This window comes from Solea solea, chromosome 18 (assembly GCF_958295425.1).
Source record: "Solea solea chromosome 18, fSolSol10.1, whole genome shotgun sequence".
Taxonomy (NCBI): domain Eukaryota; kingdom Metazoa; phylum Chordata; class Actinopteri; order Pleuronectiformes; family Soleidae; genus Solea; species Solea solea.
In genome coordinates this window covers 11,553,166-11,577,127 of record NC_081151.1, presented here as the reverse complement: position 1 = coordinate 11,577,127, position 23,962 = coordinate 11,553,166, and the positions used below count along the sequence as shown (strand labels likewise).

The 23,962-nt window shown below is 40.1% G+C and overlaps 2 protein-coding genes across 2 annotated transcripts; one reads left to right on the top strand and one right to left on the bottom strand.

Moving 5' to 3' along the window:
* Positions 1 to 1,073: 1,073 nt before the first annotated feature.
* trmt61b (tRNA methyltransferase 61B) lies at positions 1,074 to 4,119 on the bottom strand. Its single transcript, XM_058615500.1, has 7 exons — positions 3,130 to 4,119; positions 2,941 to 3,043; positions 2,334 to 2,524; positions 2,124 to 2,215; positions 1,493 to 1,707; positions 1,303 to 1,404; positions 1,074 to 1,214 (listed from the first exon to the last, which is right to left on the bottom strand). Exons 1-7 carry the CDS (start codon positions 3,877 to 3,879, stop codon positions 1,180 to 1,182), a joined length of 1,488 nt encoding a protein of 495 aa, XP_058471483.1. The 5' UTR covers positions 3,880 to 4,119; the 3' UTR covers positions 1,074 to 1,179.
* A 717-nt stretch (positions 4,120 to 4,836) lies between these two features.
* On the top strand, positions 4,837 to 23,558 carry wdr43 (WD repeat domain 43). Its single transcript, XM_058615733.1, has 18 exons — positions 4,837 to 5,094; positions 5,986 to 6,120; positions 7,565 to 7,686; positions 10,195 to 10,315; positions 10,537 to 10,655; positions 10,774 to 10,876; positions 11,587 to 11,651; positions 13,147 to 13,306; positions 13,764 to 13,850; positions 13,941 to 14,066; positions 14,449 to 14,598; positions 14,875 to 14,961; positions 15,124 to 15,155; positions 15,713 to 15,776; positions 16,881 to 16,994; positions 19,081 to 19,150; positions 22,514 to 22,569; positions 22,680 to 23,558. The coding sequence occupies exons 1-18, from the start codon at positions 4,888 to 4,890 to the stop codon at positions 22,818 to 22,820; spliced, it is 1,959 nt and encodes a 652-aa protein (XP_058471716.1). The 5' UTR covers positions 4,837 to 4,887; the 3' UTR covers positions 22,821 to 23,558.
* The last annotated feature ends 404 nt before the right edge of the window (positions 23,559 to 23,962 follow it).

The following is a 23,962-nucleotide window of genomic DNA, read 5'->3' as shown; positions in this document are numbered from 1 at the left end:
TATAAACAAACAGTCAGATATAATTAAAAAGACGGATAAAAGGTGAAAAAACTAAATTTAATAAATATTGTCAGGTGTGACTTAATGAAGGGGGGCAGTAAACGGAAAGGTTTGGATTAAATAAAATAAAGGTTGCCACCAACACGTGTTATTTGTACATGTAGGAAAATACGCCCAGGATATGTATTTATCTCATAAATATAGACCTATAATAGCATTAGATAATGATGTAACAGGGCAGGGTTGCCAGGTCTGTGGTTTCACTGTGGAATTTGAATTATTTTTTTGTGGCTCATCTGTTTATATTAAATGTGAATTAACTGAAAATATGACACACTGATGATTAAGTTGATGTGGGTCACCATTGGCACAAGAGGCTTTATATTTCTATATTTGAAAACCAAGGTTGGAATATTCACCAGTTTTCTGATCACATTATTCTGTCTCCCTTCTTTGTTTGAAGATGAATCTTATGAATCCACGTACGACGCGTCCATGGACTGGATCAATGAGGAGTAAAGTTTCATCACCTTGTCAGTTTTCTATTAATGCTGATAGAGCAGTTGTGTTAACACTATTTTTTTGTGTTAACATGTTTGCCAACATGGGACTGATTCATCCATCACTGTTCACTGTTCACACAAGCATGAGCTAATGTTACGTCACACATGAAATCTGATGGAGAGAAAAAAAATGCTGTTACATTTATATCATATGCAAATGAGTATTGGTGTAAAGGTTTGGTCTTGCTATTTGTGTAATATTTATATATTTATGTGCTATTTATTCACTGACGCGCTTTATTTTTTTGGACAACCACTAATTCAAATGGTAAAATAGTAAATAATTATTTTAATTTTGACTGTCACTGATGGATGCATGTCTTTATAATCTGTCACTTAACTGGGATTCTACTAGGTGTGTTTTATTAATATTGCTGTTGTGCCTGTGAAATGATAGAACACTGCCTCATGAGTTTTCAATAAATGGTTATACTTGAATTAGTTGAATTAGTTGTTTCTTTTCTATTTTACTACGTTATTATTTAACTTAAACACACATTGCTATTGATATTGCAACATCAGGTTTTTGTTTTATTTCTCATATTATTTACAGCAGGAAAACAATAATGTATTCTACACATTTGATATGTCCAGGGTTCCTTTAAGGCTTGAGCAGCTACTGAACATACTTCCTCAGTTTCACCAGGAAGGCTGAAATAAAACAAATAGAGTATTTATTTACATTTTCAGTGTCTAAGTTCTTACACAGGTAATATGGAAAGTGTGGCAAAAAACTGACCTGAGTGGCTCATTTGTTCAGGGTGAGGTCTGGCAATGTAAGGAATGCTCCCGAATGGTGGATGTCCATGTGCGCTCAACCCTTCTGAAGCATATACTCCAACTTGGAGAAATGCACAAATCCATCAGGATTCACTTCAGTTAATACAAAAAAAAAAAAACATGACATCTGGAGTTTAATTTCAAATCACCTTTGTTTGTTTCATATGCTGCCTCTTTCTCCTCCTTCTCTTCTTCACTGTGATCTTCATCCAGAATTGGAACTTTCCGGACGCAGTACTGCCCGTCCTTCTGCACGGCCGGAGCCACCAACCAGTGTCGAACTGGAACCTCGATGATCTTTTCACACAGCAGCGGCAGCGCCAAACATCGGACACCGTCCAGCAATTCAGTGACCTGCGTTATACTGGGTTTTAGAGGCAGAGACAGAAAGCATTATGTTGTCTGCCCCGTTATAAAGACAATAGGCTACCAACTAATACTTAGTATTAAAGTGATACTGTTCACATCTCTTCCCTCTACAAGCTTTTTTCAGATTGCACTGAATTCAATTTTAAAAACTGCTTCAGAAAGGTTGGCATTCATGCTGCACACTGACATAATATATAGTGAGTGTGAAACTGCAGTGGACCAGAGGATGTCAGTGTGGAGGCGGTCTTAAATAATGTGTCCACTGTGACACATTCAAAGTCCATAGAGAAAAATGGACATTTAAGCTTCGCAAGGCACAGGCGCTGCTGCTCAACTGCACATTATACTGAGTATTGTTTTCGATTGAAGCCCTAATCTTGGTTCCGTTTTGGGATCTGTGGATATACACACTTGGCAAGGTAGACGGCACATACAGCTCCCGGGTGCAGATGTGGAATCACCGTGGGTAAAACCAGGTGAGGGTTTATCATGTCAAGAGCAATCTGCAACACACAGAATCCATCAGGTAAATGTGTTCATTACCCAGAGGCATAGTATACTCTGCTCTCTGTGGGTAAAAGTTGCCTCTGTTTATGTTTCATGTTTAAAGGACACACTGACCGAGTTGAATCCCCAACCAGTGAGGAGCGAGGAAGAGGTGCACAGGTCAGCGTTGTGAAACTGAACGTTGTCAGGCCACTCCTCTCCCCGTCGCAGACTCCATGATGTCCTCCAGCGGTTATAGTTCAACATGGTTCTCTTGAGATGATCCTCCCTGACCTCCACGCTCAGCACGCTGCCCTTAGATCCAACTGGAAAAACCACAAGCTTAATGAGACAACGGTGCTGCAACCTTCACAGACTTTTTATGAAATCATGGAATATTTTGCATACGTGATACAATCGGAGATTTGCTTCTTGACTGCAGCATGGAGATGATTTTCATCATTTATAATAAAGATATTTTTTTCCAGTACTGACTTACTGACAAAACCTGAATATTAGAAAATAGCGGCGCTGAGAGTCCAAAATCGAACACGACCATGACCAATCTTTACATGTTTAACTCTGTTACTTAAATGTTTTTGTGTACAAGTTTGGGGAAAAATTACAGCAAGAAAATCAAACATCATACTGCAACAGAGGGAACCTTTGTGGGGATGAGACTTCTGTGCTTATATTTCAGTCTAGTATGGACAAAAAGTGAGACATTATAGTGGGTATTGACCTGCTCGGGACAGGATCAAAGACATGGCCCCTGATCCAGAACCTGACTCTAGCACACAGTCGCCCTCCGTCACATCCATCATCATCAGCATGGCTGCTGCATCCTGATTAAAGAGAGAAGAATTCAGTGCACAATTAAAAAAGCAGAAGTGGAACAACCCTGAAAGACGAATAGGACACAAACGGGTACCTTTGGATAGGCGATAGCAGGTCCCCTCTTCATATACAGCACATAATCCTCCAGACTGGCACGCCGTACCAGGATGGGAACACCCAGGTTCGTCCTCAGGAACTTACCCGCTGGATGCCCGGCCATGTTGTCATGTGGAATAAACCCCCAGCTGCTGTGCAGACGAGACCCTTTCTGAAGTGTGAACATTTTTCTGAACTCCACGTCCCTTTTCCTTCGATACTCGGCGATGAGCAGCTCTCCAAATACAAGCAAGTTCTCCCCTGGGAGAGTGGCAGATGATGATGATGATGATGATGTCCACATTTCTGGAGTCTCACTGTCTTTGAGTGTTATCTCTTCTACTGCAGTTGTCTCAGAATGTCCACTTTGCTCAAGTGTGTAGTGTGCAGTGGGGGTATCTACAGCAGCTGGTCCCTCCTGCTGCTGCTCTCTCAGCTGCATCACCTCTGGGCTCAGAGCATCCTGAGGCAGCAGATCACTGACTCTCTCCAGAGGGGACAGCGGTCTCCTCCTCCGAGCCAGGAGTGCTTGTCTAGATGTGAGCTGGGAGCTTGGACCCGAAGAGTGCAAGTCCTCATTCTCATTCTCATTGAATTTCACAGAACCAGTTGAAAAAGTTCTTCTCTCGCATCTACTTTTTCTCAGTTTTACAAGTATGTCCCTTTGTCTGACATGCCTTTGGCTGGATGTGCAAATTCTCACTAGTCTGTGCATGAACATTAATCCACTAAATGGTATTTGCACCATTATCCCAGATTATGACCAGATTATTACCTAAAGGTGATGTCCTGAGCATTCATTGAACTAAACTAAAAAAAAAGCATGCTTTATTGCAGTCATTAAAACGAATATGTGTCAGATAATCAGTTCAAGGTGCATGTTATATTTTTTTAAAGTCCTTTTAATCCATTCAGTGAAAACAGGGGGGAAAAACTCACTGGTTTTCCGGTTACTTGATCGAATGGAGGTCGCCATATACATCCATGGTCGCCATGCTGAGCAATGGAAAGACACACGTGAATGACGTCATAATTGAGCGACGGGTGTAGTAATAGAACTCTACCAGCAGAGGGTAGTATTTTAACTGTTCATTGGTGTGTTTTTATTTTTTATAAATATATCCATGGTTTAAAATCTGATAATTAATACATTTGTTTATAATATCTGTATTATTCAGGTATTTTTTATTTCGCATTCTATACACTGAGCCCACAGCGATTACATTTAAAACAAGCACAGTAAAGAGAAACTCAAAACCATTACAAAAAATTAAGATTATGAACAGATATTTGTTTTTATTATATATTTTATAAGTAATTTGTGAAAACATAAAGGTTATTTATTTATTTATTTATTTATTTATGTAATTAATAGTCATCCGATAATACATTTTAAAGCCAATATCTGCCGATATCGTGCTGATAATACTGTGCATCCCTATTAAATAGTTTTTTAAAGCCATTATAAGGGTAAATGTTTTTTGTTGTTGTTTATTTTTTCTTTTTACAGTCGTGATAGTTTGCATAGCATTTTGTATGTTTTGAATTAATTCATTTTCAGTTGTGCGAATGAACTATCAGGCTGGTCGCCACCCGCCATATAGCAAAAGAAGAAGAAATGTGTTGTGTGGCAGTAGCAAGAGCAGCCAATGAGTGGGCGGTGCTCCTGATGAGCAAGAGCGCATGTGCGAACACACGGAGCCACACGTGGGGTTTGTGTAAACCAAGGCACGCAGACGCGATCTGCGCTTCAGAAATGGCGGCTGACGCTGGCAGTTCTCCGCTGCAGCTACCCTGCGTTTTCTCACCAAAAGCACAACAGTTCTTGGCATTGTGCGCCCAGGATGGCAGACTTCGTGTTTGGAACACAGACAGTAAAACACTTCACCAAGAATATGTGCCTTCAGCCCACCTGAGTGCCACTTGTACCTGCATATCCTGGGGACCATGCCGGACAGCAAAGGTACGTGAGGCTGATGGAGAAATTCCCTGCTATTAGCCACATTAGCTAGCAAGGCCTGGGAAGTGTGTGAGAGTTTTTCATAGAGTTGTACAGTGTTGCGCCGTAAACGGGACGTCATTTGCAAAATAATGTGCATATAAAGCCCACACACCAGAGCCTTGCGTTAATGCAGACACTTCCCTGGGTCTGACAGAATTGGTAAGCAGGGAAGCAGTGTTAGCCGTTAGCTAGCTTTCAACAGCTGCGTAGGGCGCACATGTTGGTCCCACATGGTGGTACAAGAAATCACGGGCAGTGTATTAACTTGGTGTTTCTGTGTGAACGAACTTTTAAGTATGTTTATCTCAATTAAGTTACCCATGTCAATCATTTATCGGTGTCCGTGTACTCTCTGGCGCTGAAATAAACTCGTTTTTACAAGTTAGCATTAGCTCAGCAAAGCTTCAGAAGCGTGTGCCACCATGACACTCATGGAAGGAGAGGTTGTAGAAGTTTTTCTCCTGTCTGTGATTCCAGTCGTTAAACTGTCGAACACTAGTCATGGGTTTATATAACAATAACAACCCAGCGTTTATCCGTAATAACGATTTGTATAGACTTGTAAGTTTTACAAAAGTGATTATGATTTACCAGCAGATTGTTGATAATTTCCAATTATAATCATAATATTTTTGCACATACACTAATTTGAGATGGTGACCTTTAGTTAATGTATTGTTTCTTTTCGGTGGTCACCAGTGTGGTAAAACAGAATTCAACAGTCAGTGTCAGTAAGGCCATTACTGTCTTGAGTTGCATCCTTCAAGTGTACTAAGCTTGCTCATACTTGTATGTTACCCTCATTACTATGTCAATATTACAGGCGATGTTAAGATGAGTGCTGTGTTTCAGGATGGGCCAAAGAGGAAAAAAAGGAAATCAGAGGCAGGACAGGTGGAGGAGAAAGCAGACCTGTTGGCGATGGGCACAGCAGCAGGCACTGTGCTCATCTACAGTGCCGCAAAGGGAGCACTGCACTGTACCTTGGTGAGTTTCCACATCTTATACTTGTTGTTTATCTGACAATCATAGGTGACAGTCACTCTGTGTGTAAAAAGTTTGTCTGATATTTTTATAATCAAATAACCTTCAATGTAATTTCTATCTCAAAGAAAGCTTAAATATAAACATATCTGCATAATTTCTCTGAACTGGTGCTGATACAATACTAACTTTATGTTTCTGTCAGACATGTTCATTATTGCGACTGGTTGGGCAACTGCAATTAGACATTGCTGACTTTTTTTTATATATGTAAACATTTAAATTGTTTTCCAAATGTATCCTGGTAGAAATCGATGTTTTTTCTATAGAATAGAAAGTGTGAGAAAGTGGTCATTAAGATTTGAACACTGTTCATATTAATATTTGTTTATTGCAAGTCATATACATAATAGTGGACGTGGTCTTTCAACTGGGAGGCTGTGGGTTCGATTCCCATTTCTGCTAGTCTACATGCCAAGACATTTAACCAGCTTTGCAGCAGCATTTGAATGGGTATGAAAGATGTGTCATCGAAAATTGTATGAATGTGTGCATGAATGGCAAAACTGTATTTTAAAGCAGCTTTGAGTGGTCATCAACACTAGAAAAGTGCTATTTAGATACAGACCATTTACCGCTTCACATTAAACCAATCTGCCAAATTTAAATATTTTGGAATTTTTTCATTATACAGTTATAGCGCTGCTCAGCTAGGCTCTACTTGGTATCAGACGTGCTGTTTTCCCTGACTCTAGTACCTCCTGGACATGGGTAGGGTTGTCATAGCACGGCTGTACGAAACTGCCTTGAAACTGGTGAAGAGCAAAGCCTTTCTTTTCTGTGTACTTAATCATTAGAATCAGTTAATTAAAAAGACAAGTTCAGCACTTCCTGCATGACAACTATATAGTGGAAAAGCACCATAAGTGGAGTGGGTAATGTAAACTGAGAGTTAGACGGAATAGAGCAGTTTCTCGTTCCTGGTCCTGGTGACCCACTGCCCTGCATGTTTAAGGTGTTTCCCTGCTCCAACACACCTGTTGTAAATGGTTAACTCATCAGCAGTGGGTCCCCAGGACAAGGATTGCGAAACCCTGATATAGAGCAATGTCTTCCAAACTTTTTATTAAGAGATCCACATTTTTATATATATATATATATATATAGTACCAAAACGATACCAACCCAAAAAGAGTGCTTTAGTGCCACAAGCCAGATGATTTTCTCAGCAGAATTGACAAACATATATATGTATATTATGTATATATGTATATTAACTAACACTGTGTTAATATACATATATGTATATTAACATAACTGACTATGCTGACCCCCCCCCCCCCCCCCAAATAAACTTGGTGATACATTGCAACTACTTGAAGTCTTTACTGTTGAATAATGGGACAGTTTGTTTACTGCTGCTAACCCTGTGATCTGTCTCTGCCAGGATGGAGGCCATAGTGGAGCTGTGAATTGTGTCCAGTGGCACCCTGAAGACAGTTTATTATACAGCGGCTCAGACGATACAAACATTATTGAGTGGGACCTGCAGACCGGCAAGATGCGAAGGTCAGTATAAACTGTATCAAAGAAAATGTTATGTTTTTAAAAAAAATGGGCAGCTGCACAGTTACAGTTGAGATTTGGGTCCACTTAACTGGTAAGGTGGAAATGTAATAATTTGCAACATCTAGAGGGAGCTGTATTGCTTACACAGATTGTCTTTACAGTCTCAAATGATCTTTGGCAGCCACAGATGCCAGATTTCAGAGAAAACGGGCTTCATTAGTTACATTTAGAGTCACTGTCATTTAGTGATGCCGATATGACATCTGATTTTGCTTGTAACTACAGTGACAATCTATCATCTGGAAATATGCTATATTATGCTTGTTTAATTGTAGTTAATTTCAATGTTAACACATTCTGGATCACAGTATGAGATAATATTGCGTACTGCCGTGTTAAGCCACTTTATTATACTGCTGTGAAAATGCCTTTCCTTTACCGTGAATGATAACTGAATATTTTGGACTTTTTAAAATGTATTTGCCATGTTTTCCAATCATAGACTATTGTCAGCTTAATACAGACTCAGCTGAGTGACAGCAAAGACAATTTCCTGTGTCCCACCTGATTCTGAGTGACTGAGCTGTTTTTGCCTTGCATAAATATCTGACACTTTTATTTTCTCCAGTCACAGAATAGAAACACTATGCAAATGATGCTGCTTCATTTACAAAATAAATTTCTATTTCTCTGTAGTTTTCATACAAATATTTCAGGGAGAAAGTTACCAGTGTCATATGATGGAGCTTTTCAACACTTTGAAAGCATATGCTCATTGACATTTTTAGGGAGTGAGAGACAATGCTGGCGGAGTGGGAGGTTTGCCCCACCTCACAATTTCACAGGTCAATCTCACTTAAGTCATTAAAGTATTAAAAAGAATATCTCTTTGCCTGTTGTCCCCCGAAAAAAGCTTAGTTTTGACTATGCAGATTTTTTCACTGACCCCCAATAGTTGATTGTTTAGATTATTAAAATTCTGGAGTCAGATTTCTCAGTCATGAGCTCCTCATCAGAAGAGTGAAGAGAGACATGCCGATTTTATATGTGATGGAAACTCCAAGCAATCTCCCCATTTCTGAATGTTTTTGCTGACTTTGACACATTTTTACTGCGTTAATCTTCCAACTCTACCATTTTAAAGTTTTTATGCAGAGTAAGCAGTTGTTGCCAGGCCTGTATGCAGAGTAGTTGTAGTACAGTGACCAATAGGAGAGCCCACTCTCTGCCCTGTGATTAGTCAACGCTTCCCATGGTGCTACAGATTTAGTTGTGATGCTGTAAACAAAGCTTAGTGTTTAATCAAATCACTAGATGTACATTTTGATAAAAGGTTATTACTGAAGCAAGCTTTTAAAAGCACCAAAAAGCCATACCTTCAAGGCCTATACCAGCTTCCATTTGGCATCACTGAATTTCACCATGCAGACCATTTCTGGTGCCTATTATCGTAGTTGCGGATTCAGTGGGCACAGTCATGACATTTAATGTCACCATAAATCCACACTTGATGGTTTCTAAAGCCCATTTATGGTCCACTATGGTTTTGGAGAGTGGTGAGTGCTTTGTACATCTGTTGCTGTCAGGCAAAGAGCAATCGTGAATGGGACCCAATGGAACGTAGCTGTACACTTTCAGGATTAGATTTAAATAAACTGTGGTGATGGGATACAACAAAGGAAGTCAACTTGGCTGCTGGCATTAGAGTCATAAGTAGGTACTGGCAATTCACCAGGTTCTGGAAGATGTATTTAAAGGGATACACCATTGAGAATACACACATTGACTAAAACAATTTATTGGCATTGTGCTGTACAAACTGTAGTGCAGACGAGTTAGAAAAAGAGTTTGCGTTTATCTTGATATTCAGAATAAATATTCAAGGCCACAATAAAACACAACCCTGAAACTTCACTGAGGCTGTTGGTAAATTGGCAGTTGCCAGTTATAAACACATGCATTAAGTAGGCCTGTCACTGTTATGATCATCTTTGTCTGATCACAATTGGTTGTTCTGACTGCAATTATTTAGCATAATTGTTTTGATAAAAGTTCAAAGAAAAAACAGTTCCTACCAATCGGATGAGAAGAGACACAGAAATACGAACCACAAGTCTGCTTGGGATGCTATAGAAACATCTCTGCTGAAAATGGTAGCCCCTGTAAAGCAAGCTTCTTAAATACTTTAAGACTACAAAAACGTGTATTCCATATCTGTCAAGCCAAATGACAAAAGAAAAGCCAAATAGTGAGTGCGTTTTCAGATTTGCTGCAAAATGATGGTGGTCAAAACAGAAATTCCATACATCTTAAAATTCTACAGAACTATCCCTCACCCAATCAGTTCCTTCCCAGCAAATATTTAATACTGAAGCTTCATGTTTAATGACAAAATTGCTTCTTTTTTTTCACAAGGAGTTTGCAGTTATTGTGTATGACCAATGTTTGCTACATTTCATGATTGGGAGATTCCCTCCAGCAACTATTGTTATCTCGTTTTTGACACAGTAAGTGGAAGGCGGACCGTGCAGCAGTGACCAGTTTGTGTGTGAGCCATGATGGAAAGCTACTACTTTCAGCAGGTCACACAATCAAGATGTGGGACTTGGACACCAAGGAGGTTTACAGGGTAAATAAAGCTGATTTGTGTTTTATATTTGTTCATTCATTAGACCACAGTTAACATATAGCTTCTGTTTCTGAAGCTGCAATCTGACCAAATAAGGGCTATCGTCAGAGTTTCCAGTGCATTTAGTTATTAAATGAGTTAGTTAAGTATGAACTCAATTGAAATAAATGTTGCACCTGACGTTTAGAGCATGATTGACGAAATTAATTTTCTCTGTACAGAAATTCACAGGGCACTCCACAGCTGTGACGACCCTGCGCTTTGCCACCACACGACCCCCTGACAGCAACGGCCTTTATTTCCTGTCTGGCGCAGCTCACGATCGTCTACTCAGTGTATGGTGAGTGTTCATCTTGAGAGCCTCATCATGAAAAGGAAAACATACTGCCGTCATTTTGCAGGTTTCTACCGGCTTTGCTCTGGATGTTATTAATCTGATAGAGTTGTTTTCATTGTAGGCAAGTACGAGAAGACGGAAAGGACAAGAACTCAGTGGTTTCCTTCACACTGACTGATGAGCCACAGCACATTGATCTTGTCACATCCAAAAGCAAAGAAGAGGTGAGTGAGGAAAGGAAGTTTTAATGAATATATTAGTAGGATATTAAATCTATGTATGTATGTATACATATACACTGCCTGGCCAATAAAAAGTCACCACCTGGCACCCATCAAACTTAGTGCCTACTGTACATGCCTGTGGGGGCAATGCTATGATCTGGGGTTGCTGCAACCCAAAGAATGAGGTCAGCTGACTGAATGACCAGGTTATTCCATCAATGGATTTTTTTTCTTCCCTGATGGCACAGACATATTCCAAGATGACAATGGGTCAAATTGTGAAAGAGTGGTTCAGGGAGCATGGTGAAAAATGAATGCAACATTGGACAGAAATACATTTTGTGACATTGCAGAAGCTTATCAAAACAATGCCACAGCGAATGAGTGCTGTAATCAAAGCGAAAGGCGGTCCAACGAAATATTAGCATGTGACCCTTTTTTTGACCAGGCAGTGCATGTATGTAAATATGTCAAGAAACAGTTGAAATATATTGCCATATGAATTAAGCAACTGTAGCCCACATTTACATTTGCTAACCTGCAGCTTTCAAACAATTTCAACAATTTTTATAAACGCTCTGCTGATACTGTTGAACCATATTTGGTAACCTTGACCATACAATAATTGCAAAATATTGAATTGAATATGTAATCTCCCGTTTTGTGACATTGGACCTCTTTTGTTAACTTGTTAATTTCATTTTACACAGGCGGTGAGACTGGCAGTGGTGTGTAAGGATGGGCAGTTGCATCTCTTCGAGCACTTTCTAAATGGGTAAGCCCTTAAAACACTTAACACTGTGCTAGGCAACATATTCCAGTTGAAATTAACTGGAATCCAATTAACCTGTTCAACTCTGTCCCTCTTTTTGGGGTCCCTGTTTGAAAATGACATGCCCAAACTAAATAGAGTATATCTCTGCAATTACAAGCTCTATGTGAATTATTGGTATCAAAATAAAGATTACACTTGTGAGATTCCACCAGAAGTGTAAGTTTCACTCTAGATACCACTGTGTCAGAGTAAATGCAGATGTGACCCACAATAAATGAAGGATTTTTTCCTTCGCCCAAAGAAATATTGCATTTTAAAATAAATATCACCTTTAAAAATGTGCATTAGGAGCTTAAAAACCCATGGAAGTCATGTAACATGTGGTGCTGTGCAAAGTCTGCTGATGCTGAAGTGAAGCAGAGTAAAATGACTGAGGTTTTAGTAAAGAGATGCCTAGGTATCTCTTTAAGATTACTATGGGTAAAAAATTATTAACCCTCCTGCTGCCTTTGTCAGGACATTTTTCTCTGGAGCGTCAGAGACAACTCTGATCCTCTGCCTGTTCAGGGCCATAGCTCCGGCTAGCATTGGCCAATCTGGGATTGACAGCTCGTTTTAATCCTCTAAACCAATAGAATCAGGCTGTGGTCTCCGAATGCACGTAGCTCCATCCGTTTGCACGTCAGAAGGATGCAAATGCGTATGATGTAGTTTGACAGACATTCGCCCTTCTCCAATCAAAACAAGCTAATGGCCATCTGGAATGACCAATCAGACCAGGAACAGTCGCCAAAGCATGCTGGGAAGTCTAGTTCTCCGTTAGAAGCGGTTTTGTTGTGGTGAAAATAGCTTGTTTTGCTCAACAGCAAAGGTAAGACAACATTTCTGGTTGTGTTTCTTGAAAGTGAGTTGTTGTGTTGCTCTTATATTTACGGCTGGACCCTTGAGTTTTAGTCGAGTTTCTGAGCTTCTGTGGGTATGTGAACATGCCTTCGATACGTATGTGTTACAGTGAGTGAGTCTGCCCCCTGGGTTGAAGAGGTTAAAAATGTTTTATTTCACTCTGAAGTTTCATGTTTTAATCTTTTCTTTCTCTCATGTGGTCATACTTGCAGCCAAAGTTACATTTTTATTGAGCTGCAGTGTCGCAAATGAAAGGGTGTGATGTTCTGGTACAGCTCATTTCCTGAACTGCACAGCTCAAACTGGTGTCTTTGTTAGTTAAAGGGCTCTCCATTGTGTCTTAAAGTATTTTTAATATTTGTTCACGCACAAAGGTTGGTGCGTTTGCTCCCTAATGGCAGCTAGGGAACAGTGCAGTACCGGCAGATGACACTTAGTCTGATGACACATATTCCCTTCTCCTCAATACAGTAATTCAAAGTTTTGCATCATTTGGAACACTGTTCTTCCATATTGGATCTCAAGGAAGACATTTTAATCAATGTTGTCTGCTTCCCCTGCTCATAGTCTCTCTACACATCTGTCTCCACAGACCCTGTAAGAAGCCCTTGTCACCACTGTGTACAGTGCAGATGTCGGATACAAAGGACTCTCCAGTGCCCATCCCCCTGCTGGCAGCAGCCCTTGGAGCTGATATTAAAACTGTGCTACTTGCCTACGGCAACCACCTACAGCCTGTGATAGAGAGAGTGGTGAGTACAGGGAGCTGTGGAAATATGTGTGCAGTGTGCCAGGATTTGAATCAGAAGAGGTGCTGTTAGGCAGTGAGTTGAACTAGGAGTCAAAAAGAACTTATGGCACTTTACCACTATTGTGTTCCAACATGACTCTACTCTACATTGTTTCCATTACTATAGTGCCTCCTCAAGTCGTCATAGCAATGCTGCATGAAACTGCTGTGACATCATTTTATACACGACACAAACTAGTGATGAGCAAAGCCGAGTCTTGCTGGAACTCTGTAGTTGAAAACCGCCATTAGTAATGCTACTGTATGCTCACAGTTTTTGTGACGGTGATTTGAAAATGCCAAAAATAAATCTTGGTTGTATAAGCATGGAATTATGTTGAATTATTTGAGTTTACTGCCTTACCTTGTGTTATCTGTTGACTCTGAATTCACCTACCACTGTCCTTCCATGTTTAAAGGAGCTCAGCACATCAGAGAGACATGTGTGTCTGACCAGGGATGTACAGACCAGCTTATCCCTCTCCATGGAAACCTCCATTTCCAAGGTAACAATCGCATCATCTTTTTAGGTACAATCTGAATGTCCATGATCACTTCAGATATATTCAAATGAACAATGACTTTTGCCTGTTCAGGTGAAAACCCCAATTGTCAATGCCAAGAGCAGAGTGTTGGTGCCAGGACTCCCTGGCCACCAAGCCCCTGTGAAGGGAACCACACAGGGATCAGAGAAGAGGAAAAAAGACACGGACACAAAAGAGGTGGGATCAGTAATGATGATAATTATTGTGATGCATTAGACCGTGACTCAACTGCAATGTGTAAAGTGATTGTTTTATAGCAGAGGGGGGTCACTGTTTTAACTGCAAGAACTGGGTGCTTGAAGGCATTATGTGTGCCTTACACCTTTTGTTTGTGATGCCTCTTGCTGCAAAAACAATTTGCATATGTGTGTCTTACCTGATGCTTTCAGACTAGTTTGTTCTTGGTGATTTACAGCTGTTATATGTAGGATTTGTAATGCCTTCTTTGCCTGTTCTGTGTTATTTTGTAATATTTGTTAAATGGGGTAAACTTGATACATTTAGCTTGTGTGCAGCTATGAGTAAATTGTGTTGACTTAACTTTGTTGTTCTTCTTTAGATGTCGATAGCAGAGCGACTGGGTGAAATCGATCTGTCTTCTGTGTCCAATGAGAAGGGAGCTCCTAAAGGGATGGCTTCTTTACAAACAGACAATTTTGCAGTGCTGCTGGTGCAGGGCCTGGAGAGCAACGACGCGGGCATCCTAAATGTGAGTCTGGCATCTAAACTAACGCATTCACTTACACCGTCTTATCTAAGTTTGTTCTGCCTGAAGAATCTGCCCATTTCCTATTAAGAAAGTTGGAAATAAAATGTTAGATTTTTTTGTTGTGAATATTACAACCTATTTAAATCATGTCTAAATGTAAATGCTCTTAATAACCTAAACCTGCAATTTACTATGTGGACCTGAATAATTATTTGATGAAGGTGTTGGCCTCCACTTTAAATTTTAATGACCTTGTTTTGTCTTCGTCTCTAATAGAAAGTATTCCAGACTCGCAAAGAAATGGTGATAAAGAAAACCGTTGCCCGGTTACCGCTCCCTGCTGTTTTACCATTAGTTGAAGAGGTGAGTTTTAATTTTCAGTGTGTATTTTTGTCATTTGTCTTTGAGCAGCCAATCTGGCTGGACCTTTTGTCACATTAATTGGGATTTTAAAGTTAATAATTTAAAGTTATGTGGATACTTCTGTGTAGTAGCTTTAATGCGTCCATTTATTTCCTCCTGCAGATCACAAAGCGGCTCCAAGGGCACCCTTTCACGTAAGTGAATGCAACTGATCATCTTTAATTTGCCTGAAGCTCAGTGTTTGACCATTTTTTTTATTTAGGGTTAGTTAAATTTTGTTTTACGAGACATTATATAAATAGTCTTGTTTTCCTCTCCGACACGATTCTCCCATTTGTCAGTCAGTGAAATACTTAAAATCTGTGTTGAATTGCTCTATATTCTGCTGTCTTTGAGCTCGAGTGTTCAGACAGAGTCATGGGATAGTAAATATGTCAAACCTTTCCACTATTCCACAACATTTTATCCAGTCAAAACCATAACTCGCCAAAGAGATAGATTGTGTCTAAAAGTGAGTGAAGTGCAAAGCCATTTACTGTTTTACAATAATTGGGTTTTTTGGGTGTTTTTATTAACAAAAATTATGATGGATTTTTTCGTTTTTTACTTTAAAGTCTCGGTCTCACTTGCTGTGAAAATGTAGATTATCCAGTAATTTTCATTGAAAATAACACCTGTGTCTGTTATTAAAAGGGCAACAGTTACAGGCCTCTGCCTCCTCACAACATGTTTGATTTGTTCCTTCCCACAGGGCTGTTCTAATGGTACGGTGGCTCAAGGCTGTCCTCATGCACCACACATCATACCTATCATCGGTGAGTCTACCTGAGCAGCATCACAGTGTAGATCTGCAATGTTCACTGATATGAAACCACCAGCCTTTATTCTCTTAGTGCTTGTATGTGTGCTGTATGAACCATCAAGATTACAACTGTGACTGTGTTTCCATAGACACCAGTAATGCTGTCATTTTTAATTATACCGGTGACAGTGAGTTAGTGAGTGTCGTTAACGGAGGTTAAAAATTAAAACGAGTTTTTGTCCAGGAGAGTGATATTCGCTGTAGTTAAAATTAACAAAATTAGTCCAGTAGTAAATACAGCACAGCGCCATTGAAACAGGAAATGGTTGTTGGAGCAAGACAACTGCCCCTAAAGGACCCCAGCACACTGCTTAGCCAGTGGTCATTTTCAGTGGTCTTGTTCATACCCCAGGTCTGCACAGTATACTTGTACAGTACAGCACAACAGGGTGGCAATGATTTATAAATTACATAAAAAAAATTCTGTAGTATGGATTAACCAGGCAGGCCTTGAACCTGGACAACATGTATTCGAACAGTGAGCGTGGGTGGATGTGCAGCCCACTATCCACACACTTTAGTGCCTGTTGTGATCAGTCCTTAAGCAGCACTAACAACAATTCAAATAAAGCAAAAACAGTGCAAATCCCCTTTTTGTCCAAGTAAATATTCTGTTTAATTTAAATCTACATTCACTGATTTCCTCTGACCATCTGTCCTTTTTAATTTGGCATCAGTCTACAGGAGTTTTTTAAATCCAGGCAGATTTTAAAAGATTAAAATTCCCGTAGTTTTCTTCAACTCTGTAACCTATACCATGGCACTGCAATCTCAATTTTTCCCTGACCTCTGAAGTGGTCTATCGAAACACAAAATATTTTTGTTATTGAGCTAAAGAGAGAAACCTTTGGGTAACCCCATGGCATTTTCCTTTAACCTTCTGATCCACTGGAAGGCTGAATGCATAGACTAAATGAGAGCAGTGGTCAGCTATGGAGACGAGTCCTTGGCAGGGATTTTTTTATCAAGTGTTGTCTTGTTAGTGTTTCTGCTGCCGAGTTTTTTGTTTTTGTTTTTTTTTACCTTTTAACTGAGACTTCAACTGTATATTCAACAGCTGCCAGACCTGGTCACCCAGCTGGGAGTTCTTTATCACATGATTGAGAGCAGAGTGAAGATGTTCCACAAACTCACGAAGCTGCATGGGAAACTATATCTTCTAATGACGCAGGTGAGCCTCATTTATTAAAACTACCAATTGTCTTTGCATGGAAGTGTTTTAAATAGCCAGACTCTGCACAGAGGTAGGTGCTGTAATTATCGCGTATGTCATTGATTTTGGGGGAAAAACGCATGTTATGAGTCCATTCATACACTGAATCATGTAGTGCAGAGCACTGAGAGTGAGCGTATTCTCCACAAGATCACTTGCTAGTCCTACACCATCCACTGCATAAGGTATATCGCCTGAGGCAAAAATAAGTGAAAAGGAAACATAATGCAGACACTACCAGATTTGCAATGTGTGTCAGGAGAGCCGCCTCACTAGCATTGAGGTGGTTTGGCGTCAAAAAGATGAATCAGTCACTGCTAAGGATCTCATTGTCCTTAGCAGTTGTTTCTTTCAGTTCAGTTTGCCAGAAATACACGCACAAGTGGTAAAAGACAATAATGCTGATGTTTCCACTTCTATGACTGGTGAGGTACATCATAGTGTTTAACCGAGGACTAACCACAGTCATGCATGTGCAGACCAATTGACCACAACAAACCTGAAGTCCCAGCGCTACATTCTCACTCTGGCTAAACTGAATATAGTGCTCAATTGTAGCGTTTCTGTAATTAAATTAACAAGGTTTGATATGATCAAAATCCAAGGAAGGAAGTAAATTTTTGTCAGTATTTCCAATCCCTAGTTGTAGGTATGGCTTATTTTACTGCAACTCTTCAGATAAAAATACAAATTCCATTTATATGAAATATAAATACAAAATTTAAAAAAACATTTCTTACGATTAATATCCAGGTCACTAGTAGAGATCAGTGATTTATGTGATGCAAAAAAAATGTATGCTGAATATCAAATCTGAAATGTTTGTCATACATTTAGGCTTCATGAATGACAGCACAAGGTTTATTTCAGTCAAACTTTGAAAAGGTGAATAAATTTGTCAGTCTTGTTGCTTGTATTTATTTTTAACCTTGAGTTAAAACTTGTGCCTTCCGACCCTGTCCTCAGACACATCCATCTTACAAGGATGATTATCATTTGGAAAAATGCAAACTTTGATACTTGTGACATTGTGGGGAAGGTGGCGGAGCAACCTGCTCATCAAAGTAGACAGATTATTTTTCATGGCACATTCTAGCTATGTTGCCGACATTGGCATTGCGATAAATTCAGACTACTGTGCATCTTTAGATTTTACAAGGACGAGCAAGATTGTGAGTCTTGGAAATAGAAAGTTGATCATTCTGACCTTGAGGATAAGGTTCAGCATACACCTTCCTCCTCAACACAGTGCTTCCCTTGTTGGTTCAGTTATGCCATTTTATGCAATCATTTCAGCATAATACTACACAACTGACAAATGACTGTAAAATAAAGGAATAACAATTTGTTTGCCATGAAAGCTAGGCTTGCAACAATTACTCAATTAATAGATTACTACCATATGAAACCTGAATTATTTTGTTAATCGGTTTGAGTGTTTCTTTTAAATACAGCTCCTAATTCTTTTTTTATTATTATTTTTCAGCTTCTCAAGTTTCTTTGCTCCATATAACAAATAAATCAAAACTGAATAACAAGACATTTAAGAACGTCATTATTTTGAGCTTAGGGGAACACCGATCTACATTTTATGGACCAAACAATCGGTTCATCAAGAAAATAATCAATTAATTGATTATTTGAATGCTTTTTAGTTGGAGCCCCAATGAAATCAATGTTGGAGGAACACAAGGTTACAATGTTATTTCTCCTCTTCATAATAAATCCAATAAAATTATGCCATGTTGATTAGTGACGCAATTAATGATTATTATTATTATTATTGTTAGTTATATGGGGTCCATTAAGTTTATAACAAAATGGTAAAAATAAATCTTATTTATCTGTGAACCATATAATTATCGAAATGTAGTACTTGCAGTACGCAAATATACATCCCCTTAATGAATGGTGTGTGCACAATGAAAACATAAATGTGAATTCATGTCACACGTCTTGTTTTATGTGAAGATGTTGTTCCTGGAAGAAAAACAACCTTTTCTTTCACAGAATCCCTAATGTTTGTCTGCTTTTTGACCACTAGGTGGTGACAAGTGACAGCAGTAAAGCAGTTGCTGAGGTTGACCACACAGCCAAGCTGGTGTATGAAGATGGTAAGTGCTGCTGCTCCTGCAGTGTCCTTTTATGTTCAGTACCCCTAACCCTCCCACTGAATACAAACCGAGTCATTCAGTCGGTGTCACTCTTTTGTTTGAATTTCTCATGCTTTTGTGTGTCCCTGTTCCTTGGCGACTTCACGGTTCCCCGAGTCTTTCAAATGCAGCGTGTAGCATTTTAACCTCGATCTGTCCGAGTCCCTGTGATGAGTCAGTCTGGAGAGCAGTGTGAGCGGCAGCTGACCAGAATACAAAGATCTTGTTTGTACACTCTTCCACCTCACGTACACATTCCCAAAGGCTGACCTGTGGCTGTAGTGACACTCTGAACATGCTGTAGTGCAGCAGGTCACAGCAGGAGACATTGGTGGAATCCTGTTGTTTCTCATTATTCTTGCTGGCATTCCTTTTCCTCTCTGTTCACCTTTTGGACTCTTCTTAAAGACTTCTTTACTCTGTGACTGGAGTTTTATGAAGGATGCACATGCACACATTCTTGATGATGCATGCAAACATGACTCCTGTTGCCTGGCAACCTGACCGGCAGTGTTCAGATCCTCCCGTTTGAGCAGAACACAACAAGGCCCCCACTCTGTTTATTCTCATTACTTCACTGCAGATAAAGCTTTATTGAACCACACAGAAAAATGGCTTTCATGAAATAATTAAGCTCCACCCTCAGTTCCAGTGCCTTAGTGGTCCAGGATGGGGAAGTTTCTTTCAGTGGAGCAGGAGGTCCTTGCAGTGCAGCATGGATACTGCCGTCTACTGGGTTTATGGGTCCAAAATGGATTGATCATGGGCAGGACTCACACCAAACCTTGCTGGAGGCCTTAGCACCGTTATGACTGACTTTGTGGCAAGATTTGGTAATGTTGCTAGGTTTAGGTTTAAGTGGTATCTGACATGCCTGCTAATGTTGAGTGCACTTAAGGGTAGGAAATGAGTGTAAGCTCAGGGTAAAATGCCCATGAAATATCTGAAATTGTCCTTGAAATTCAAATTACGAGGATTTTTAATGCACCTGGAAAAATAGATGGTGAACTTTTGCAAAGCTTGAGTTGAAAATGGCCAACAAGGCATCCAAAGCACATGTGTGCTCCTGTGTTGTTTCCCAGGTATCAAGCTCACCCGGCATCTATGAGATCATTGAAGTAATGCCTCAGCCAGGGTTGAGTGGGCCTTCTCCTCGAAGAATTGTGTTAAAAGCAACTGGAGAATGCAGTGAACCTTCAGTCAGTGCCTTTACTTCAAGAGATATAATTCGACAAAGGCAAAAATCATGCCATACAGTAAGAGACAGTCTGCAAATGTATAGAAAGAGTTCAATTTGATTTTGAAACTCCTAACAGTGTCCTGATAAAAACAAGTTCAAAATGCCCCTGAAACATATTTCCCAAAAAAGCCCATGTTAAAGTTCCTACCCCGGTGCACTCTGTCTGAAGAGAACAACCTTTTCTTAGAGCTGTGTTTGCACAGTGTTGTGATTTGATTGGCTGGCGCTCTCGCTGACTCACGGAAAGCCAGCCCTAATGCAGTTCAGCAGCGCTTGACTATGCCCCATTTAAAGTGAATGAGCAGCCTTTCAGTTGAACCCTTCACCAGGTCTGTGTGAGTTGGCCCTCAGAGTTTGTGGCACTAGTCACTGAACCATGGATTGGTCAGGTTGTGTGGAGTGGACAGGCAGAGTTAGTTAGAGGTGGTTTTAATAATTGATCTCGCTGTTGCCTTTTTAATTGTTGCACCAGTGGCCTGCATGGAAAAACATTAATTAAACATTAATTACAATGCCGCCGCATGAGCTGGTGTAATTAGCATGTGTACAGAAATATGTCGGAATATAAGATTAGATTTGAGTCTGTATAAATGAAGTGAATGGAGTTGAAGTCACCCAGGAGAGATGCAAACTGTTCCCTCCACTTCCTTCCAAAATGGCAAAACATTGGCAATTTGTACTTGTAAAAGGGTTGTTTTTAGACCATGCAGCAACATTTCTGAAGATCCCCCCACACACACACACACACGGCTCTAAATTGATGAGCACAATTTGTAATAAATAAATTCCCAATTGTCTCCTTTGCCACGTTGCAACCTGGAACAACTTCAAGTGAAGATATGTGAAAGGCGATCATGTTGCCCAGCACGTCTTATTGGTTAAATTAGCTTTTAATGTCAGTTACCCTCATACATCACGTACTTCCTCATTTTGCTGGATGAAGGAAGTCCACTCCCAACTGTTGCAGCCCTTGACGTACATAATAATGGCAGAGAGTCTCGACAGGTGGAATTTCCTTTATTTAGTAGCACCGTGAAAACTAAAAATAAACAGAAAGAATTCATTTAATACAAATCACATTTCCACAGTGCATTCAATCAAACCATAAAACACACAGAAATACTGTGCTTCAAAAAATAAACAACAGTAATTAGATTAGGCTTGTAGCACAAATATGTTTACTATTTACACACACACATAATATACCAGATACACACGCTCACCAAGGGTGCAAAACTCACACATGAATGCTTCAAAACTTGCTGTTAGCTTGATGGGCTCTTAACAAACGACACACAAATACAGCGCAGGTAAGTCTAATAATGTACAGAACATAAAGTACAAGCAAGTAATAAATGTGATAATCAAACCAAGATAATGTGCTAACTTACTACAGAACAGAGGTACGGGTGACGTGGAAAGTTGGGAGAAAGAACAGCTGCAGACTAGCGTGTTCCCGGGCTTACAGTGACGAAACGTAAACAAAAGAGTCAGCCATACAGGTTCCGGGGTAACAGCGAATGAACGTGAATAACGAATAAGCTATTCGCCTACAGCGACGGGACGTAAACAAAGTAGATAGCCATACAGGTTCCGGGGTTAAAACGAAGGAACATGAATGACGAATAAGCTAGTCACTTACACCAACTGTTTGGAGAAAGGTGGTCGTGATGTCAGCCCTGATGATGATGAGGATGAGGATGAGCCCCTGGTCTGTTCACCATATAGATGTATTTACAGTTAATGTATGCACTGTTTTGTATATACCGTTGAGACCAAAGTCCACAAGTCACCGTTTGCAGCAGCTGGTGACTGGCTGACCTAATGGTGCCCAAAGCCTCAGCAAATCATATTGACATTTCCCCTGCCGCAAACACAGTTGGTGCTGTTGTCATGACTGAAGGACCGTGCCATGGTATTGAAATGCAAATACCCGCAAATCCCCTCTGCATGAATTTCACAGAAAGCCTTTCCTCTTCTCTTGCTCACTTACTTCTTCAGTCAGGGAGGAGGGCTTGTGCAATGAGAACCATTGTTTTGCAGCATCAGCTGATGGATTTCTGTCTCAACTTGTCCTTTTATAGAATCTTCTGATGAAGATGAGTCCTCTGGTGATGAAGGCCTCCCCGATGATGACTCTGTAAGTATGGTACAGACACATTTAGGTGTATAGCTGTAGCCCAATGCTAAACAAATGCAGTATTGTTATTACGGTGAATTAATGCATGTTTTTTTTTTTGTCCTCCTCAGAACTGGGAAGAGGACGAGGCAATGGAGGACGACAAGAAAGGACAAACGGACGAGGAAGACGAGAATCCAGACAGCAAAACAGAATCCAAAGCGAACGGAGAAGAAGACATGGAGCACGAGAATGAGAGCGAAGAAGAATGAATCTGTGGACGAAACCTCCCATAAAATGGACATGAAAGAGTTATATAAACTTTCATTTTATTTTCTTGCTTTTGATTTTATTATGACAACAAAGGATGGTTTTACAAAAATCAAGGGACACATGTTGAAGCGTGGGCGGTTGTTGATGTCCTGCTTCCTGTCTTTTTTCCCCCCCCCCTGCCAGTCTGAGGAACAGAGGCAACATCTTGGGGTGGAGGCCAAAAACTTTCTGTGAAATGAAACTGATGCAAGTTGTCCTGCTTTGTCTTGCTTTGTATCAGTGTGCAGACCAACTCTGTCGCCTGAGTTTGCTTTGAAAATGACTGAAAAGATTCCATTGGCCTACACTGCAGTCTGCATTCCAAATTCAATGTCCTTTATATAATAAATAGTATTAGAGTATATTGTATGTGCAGCGTAACAATAGACGAGACAGTTCTCTGTCTGTAATTGGTTTATTCTAACCCAGCTCTGTAGGTCACATGGAACGCTCAGCATTGTTCAGCAGAGGCAAACGCGGCTCAGGTGACGAGTTGGGAACCAGGCTTCCCCACCCCCAGGCCTTTTGTTGTACAGAAAACCGCTTGATCTGGAGATGTGTTGTCCAGACAAGAATATATATCATGTCCCCCACACAGTGTAAATCTCTATGTACAGTGAAGTGTTTGTATGAGCTCTTCCCTCTACAGCTACCCTCCCCAGAAATCCATGCGATTAAATGAACACCTGTAAAGTCTCCTCATCTGCTGCTTTCTTTGATTTGTCATTCTTGATTGCAATATTTGCCCCAAATGTTTTAAGTGTCTGACTTTTTGTGTGTAAACATGTGACATCTTGACCCCATTTCATCAAAGGTGACTGAGGAAAAACAATGAAACTGTGCTCAAATAGGTGAATAAATGGGTTTTCAAAATGGATGACTGTGTGGTAGGGTGGTGAAAACTGCTGCTTAGGTAGTTGCTCCAGAACCAGAAGGGAGAGGTGTGCAGAGTCGCTCTTGTGGAAGCTCTGCTCTCTCGTTAGTTGATTAACATTATACTGGAAGACTATTTTAGTATTCATGTTAACAGAGGTGCTGCACTCTCTTACCAAAATGCTGATTGAGGTATTCACTATCCTACTGTATGCTAAATGATTGTTTC

What these genes read in the sequence shown, in the direction of transcription:
- wdr43 (XM_058615733.1), top strand. Translation starts at nt 4,888, where the DNA reads ATGGCGGCTGACGCTGGCAGTTCTCCGCTGCAGCTACCCTGCGTTTTC. An exon ending in TTCGAGCACTTTCTAAATGG is followed by an intron (nt 11,652 to 13,146) that starts GTAAGCCCTTAA and finishes CTGTCTCCACAG; the next exon opens with ACCCTGTAAGAAGCCCTTGT. An exon ending in AAGACACGGACACAAAAGAG is followed by an intron (nt 14,067 to 14,448) that starts GTGGGATCAGTA and finishes GTTCTTCTTTAG; the next exon opens with ATGTCGATAGCAGAGCGACT.
- trmt61b (XM_058615500.1), bottom strand. Translation starts at nt 3,879, where the DNA reads ATGGTGCAAATACCATTTAGTGGATTAATGTTCATGCACAGACTAGTG. An exon ending in CTGCTATCGCCTATCCAAAG is followed by an intron (nt 3,044 to 3,129) that starts GTACCCGTTTGT and finishes CTCTTTAATCAG; the next exon opens with GATGCAGCAGCCATGCTGAT. An exon ending in CTGGTTGGGGATTCAACTCG is followed by an intron (nt 2,216 to 2,333) that starts GTCAGTGTGTCC and finishes TGTGTGTTGCAG; the next exon opens with ATTGCTCTTGACATGATAAA.